We start from the raw sequence: 4,687 nt of genomic DNA, 5'->3' as shown, positions 1-4,687 counted from the left end.
TGAGGGAGGTCGGGGTGTGTGACCCGGGAGGTGAGGGAGGTCGGGGTGTGTGACCCGGAGGTGAGGGAGGTCGGGGTGTGTGACCCGGGAGGTGAAGGAGGTCGGGGTGTGTGACCCGGGAGGTGAGGGAGGTCAGGGTGTGTGACCCGGGAGGTGAGGGAGGTCGGGGTGTGTGACCCGGGAGGTGAGGAGCCTGGAGTGGATACGTGATTTCTGGGCATGGGTCTGAGGCCCAGGAGAAGCTGTTGGTGCCGGCTCCACACGGGCCTGGCCCCACCCCACCCTGCAGGGCACTTTCCCTGTAGGCCCCTCCCCATGTCACAGGCCCTGCCCTGCCCATTTCCCCCGTGGTGGCCTCCTCTGAGGTCTGCCCCGCTAGCTCGGGTCTCTGTCACCCAGCCACGCAGCGTCCGGGGCTGCTCACCAGGCGGGCTGTCCCCAGGCAGCAGCGACTGCATGGACCACAAAAGCCTGTGGTCCGGTGGGCTCCGAGCAGGCCCGAGGGCTGTGTAGGCAGAGGGCCTCATTCTGGAACTGGAAGTGCAGCGTCCCGAGAGCAGGCCATGCTCTACCGAGCTCCCTGTCCCCTTCCTGCCTCCTGTGGCCCTGCTGTCCCTCATCTTGTGTCACTCGTGTTGCTGGGTGGCATCTTCCAAGACCTCTGTCCTCTAGGCCACAGGTATGGGCTCTGGGGCTGGGAACTGCTGGGCCTGCAGCATGTCCCTCTGGGCTGCTCCCCACACCCCAGCAGCCTCCCCCGAGGTCCAGCAGTGCAGAGGAGTACCGTGGAGAGTTCCAGGCACGAGGAGACGGGCTTGGGGGTGTGGGCGCTGTGGGGAGCACTATAGGAGGAGGGTTTCCTGTCATCGGCCCTGGCCAGGCTTTGAATGTGGCTCCACATTAATTAATTGATACTGCCATATCAATTAACTCTTGAATGCAGGATGGCGAGGGACAGGGGTCTCCTGCCCCGTGCAGTGTCCTTGGCACTGTGTGCTATTGATGCTCCCAGTTGATCCTCCTGGCAACAGGTATAAGCCTCCTGGCCTCAGAGGATGTGTGCTCCAGGAGAGGAGCTATGTGCCTTTCAGAAATGTCCTGTGCAGGTTGGAGGTCTGGGGTGCTCTACAAATGAGCACCTCTGTACACCCCAGTTCACTGCACCCCAGGCCCTGAGAGAGCTCAGAATATCGAGGACACTCTTTGGCCACAGAGGGCATGTAGACAACAGGACTTGAAGTCAGTTCTCCTCTATCCACACCCCAGCTTCTGCAGAGGTGAAGCAGATCTGATGTAGGGGACCAGGGTCTGTGGTTCGCCCCGAGATGAAGTGAGACTCCAAGTCAAGCTGGAGGCAGCATGAGCCTGTCCAGCCACCGTCCTTAGAAAGAGAAGCCAACCGCAGAAATAATGCCAAGCCCCAAGCAAGCGGGGCCGCCCCCGCTTCCGGAGCAGGGGCTTCCAAACCCCTTGGGCTCACAACTTTGTTGAAAACATTTTAAACAAGTTCATTTTAGAGCTATCGGCATGACTGGTGGGTGACCCCACGTGGTTGGCCTCCTCTGAGCGCCGCCCGTGTCTGCAGGGCCACAGGGCCGCAGGCTTGCCGTGGCCTGCCAGCAGCCTGGCACCCTGCCACCCTTGCGTGCGTGGTACACTCCCAGCAAGCACTGTGGTCCCTCCTGCCCCAGAACCTACACCCCCAGGCTCCATTTTCAGGTGTTCCAGTGGTGACAAGGTTCACCAGGATTGCTCCAAACACCACCCAGGGGTCCCTCAGAGGATGGGTTCTGGCAGGCCCCTCCCATCCCGTGTTGATCCCTGGACTCGCGTAATAATTGAGGCTGCCTTCCATGCTCATTTCTCATCTTACCATTAGAGACAGAAGAAGATCGATCCCTGGGCTTCTGCTCTCAGTGATGTCCACAGACCCAGGTGCTGTCCTCAGGGCGTCACCGCCTCTGGAGAAGCCTGGGCTTCTGTGGCTTTGCCCCTCTCTCCACCCTGCTCTCGTTCTCAACAGCCAGGGTAGCAGCAGCAGGAAGCCGATGAGTAAGGGTGAAGTGGTTTCCGGAATGGCAGAACGGCCATGATTCAAGATGTAAGAAAAATAAGACCTCCAGACGGCAGGACCACAGGCACCCTGGACCTCCAGGAGAGTTCGTGTCCTGACCAGTAATTGCAAGAACAGAGCGTTTTCCTTTTTAAGATCATGAGCTTTTGTGTGTGTGTGCCAGTCCTGGGGCTTGAAGTCTCCAGGCCTGGGCACTGCCTCTGAGCTTTTTTGCTCCAGACTGGAGATTCGCCACTTGAGCCACACCGCCACGTCCAGCTTTTTGGTGGCTAATTGGAGATAGGAGTCTCACAGACTTTCCTGTCTGAGATGGCTTTGAACCTCAGTCCTCAGCCTCCTGGGTAGCTAGGATTACAGGAGTGAGGTCACCGGTGCCCAGCTCACTCTGCGCTCTTAGGAGACATCCAAGAAAGAGGAAAAGTCACAAAATACTCTTTACAAGTGGCAAAGAAAATAACCCCAGGCGAGGACTGTGCCGCCAGGTGAGCCCGGGTCAGGCAGGCAGGCCGGCCGGCAGGCAGGCAGGCAGGCCGGCAGGCAGGCAGGCTGGCCTGGGGTGACTGTGGGGAGCCCACTCCCCACTGCTTCCCAGATGGCAAGCCCTGCCTGACTGGTTTATTCTAAAGCCTCACCGTTTTCTGAGGACTGCCTTTCCACGTTACATGATCTTTCGGGAGGACCAGCATGCAGCAGCTACGGTGGCATGCCCCCGCGGGCACCCACACCCGAGCAGCACCGAGAGGCCCCCGCAGGCACCCACGCCTGGCAGCACAGAGGCCCCCGCGGGCACCCACGCCCGAGCAGCACCGAGAGGCCCCCGCGGGCACCCAAGCCTGGCAGCACAGAGGCCCCCGTGGGCACCCACGCCCGAGCAGCACCGGGGCCCCCGTGGGCACCCACGCCCGAGCAGCACCGGGGCCCCCGTGGGCACCCACTCCCGAGCAGCACCGGGGCCCCCGTGGGCACCCACGCCCGAGCAGCACAGAGGCCCCCGCGGGCACCCAAGCCTGGCAGCACAGAGGCCCCCACAGGCACCCATGCCCAAGCAGCACCGGGGCCCCCGTGGGCACCCACGCCCGAGCAGCACAGAGGCCCCCGCGGGCACCCACGCCCAAGCAGCACCGAGAGCCCCCCGTGGGCACCCACGCCTGGCAGCACCGGGGCCCCCGCGGGCACCCACACCTGGCAGTGGCCAGCATTCTCCTGTCAGCCCCTTGCGCCCTCTGTGGGTACCACACAGCCCTCCTGACCCCTCCCTCCCTCCCTCCGCCTCGCTTCAGTCCTTCGAACACCCGTGACTGGACTGGGGTGGACGCATCCTCGCTGGCTATCCCAAGCACCTCCCGTGCAGAGGGCCGGCACACAGACGCGAGTCTGTCTTTGGAGATGCAGGGCGGTGTCCGCACATGTGTCAGGACACGGTGTCTTCAGCCGTCTGCTTTTGGTGGGGTCAGGCTTCCACTCTGAACTCATTTATGGTGAACCCTCACTTGGCAATGTTCAGACTTGGGGTGTAGCTACGGCTCTCACTGGCAGGAAGTTTGTGGGGGAGTTGGGGCCCGCGGGGCGTCTCTGAGGGCGTACTTACACCAGGCCCCTGGGGACCCCTTCCCTGGTCCTGCGTACGGGAGCCGAGCCGTGGCCTCTTCTAACCCCTTGCAGCCCTGATACGGTACATACGCCCGGTGTTCGTGTCCCGGTCCGACCAGGACTCGCGCAGGAAGACTGTGGAGGAGATCAAGAGGCGGGCGCAGTCTGGCACGTGGCCTCAGGTAAGCCGCCCGCCTGCCGCTCAGTCGCTTATTCCAAAAGGTGTGAGCTTTGGGGAAGGGGGTCCGGGGACCAGGCAGGGAGCTCAGGGCCTCGGTGTTATCCAGCACGGGGTTTGTTTCTCGCTTTGGTTCTGGTGAGTGTGTAAGTCAGAGAGTGTGCCCGGGAAGCTGGGTGAGAGCAGTGACCACGTAGGATTCCCCAGTGTGTCAGGTTCCTTGGTCCAAGGTCTGGGTAGAGGCTGGCTGGTCTGTCTGTCTCTCAATCTGGGCTCCTTTCTGAGTGATCTGTGAGCCTGCAAGGTAGCTTCCTGACCCCAACACACCTGCAGCTGTAGGCCACGTTCCCATAGCCACCCCCCTCCCCGCCAGCAGCCCCCGCAGGGCCGCGACGCTGCGTGTCCAGCTCGCCTGCTAAGGTTTTCTTTCTACTGGGCAACTCGTGGCTGCTGGGGCTCTCGGGACTCCCCAGCCCCAGCCGCTCGGGGCACCGTGGGTCTGGTCACGGGCAGCCCGGGAGGCTGGCGGCTTCCAGGGTACCCCGCTTCTGCCCCTACGCCTGCACCCCTCGGGGGTGCTAGCCCACCCTGCCAGACGGGAGGGTCCCCTACTAGGTCCAGACAGGAATGGCGTGAGCTGGGCTGCAGTGCACAGAGCAGTGGCTGAAGCCACCAAGCGTCAGTGTGGATCAGCATGGACGGGGCATCAGTGCACGTCCTCCCTGACCACTGGGCACTGCCCTGCCCAGCCACCCTCCTGCCTGCCTGCCCCGGACCCCCAGTCCTCCTGCCCCCTCCCCCAGTCCTCCTGTCCCCTCCCCCAGTCCTCCTGTCCCCTCCTCCAG

General features: G+C 62.9%; 1 protein-coding gene across 1 annotated transcript in view; it reads left to right on the top strand.

The window, feature by feature from the left end:
- The window catches only part of Lpcat1 (lysophosphatidylcholine acyltransferase 1), a 21,677-nt gene that overhangs the window by 4,138 nt on the left and 12,852 nt on the right, over positions 1-4,687 (top strand). Inside the window, exon 3 of the mRNA XM_013013875.1 lies at positions 3,737-3,846. Coding sequence (XP_012869329.1) covers positions 3,737-3,846 — 110 coding nt within the window. The remainder of the gene's footprint in view (positions 1-3,736; positions 3,847-4,687) is intronic.

The sequence above is a fragment of the Dipodomys ordii genome, unplaced genomic scaffold (assembly GCF_000151885.1).
Source record: "Dipodomys ordii isolate 6190 unplaced genomic scaffold, Dord_2.0 Scaffold21, whole genome shotgun sequence".
Lineage (NCBI taxonomy): Eukaryota > Metazoa > Chordata > Mammalia > Rodentia > Heteromyidae > Dipodomys > Dipodomys ordii.
Note: the sequence above shows the minus strand (reverse complement) of the source record. Positions and strands in the feature narration are given on the sequence as shown.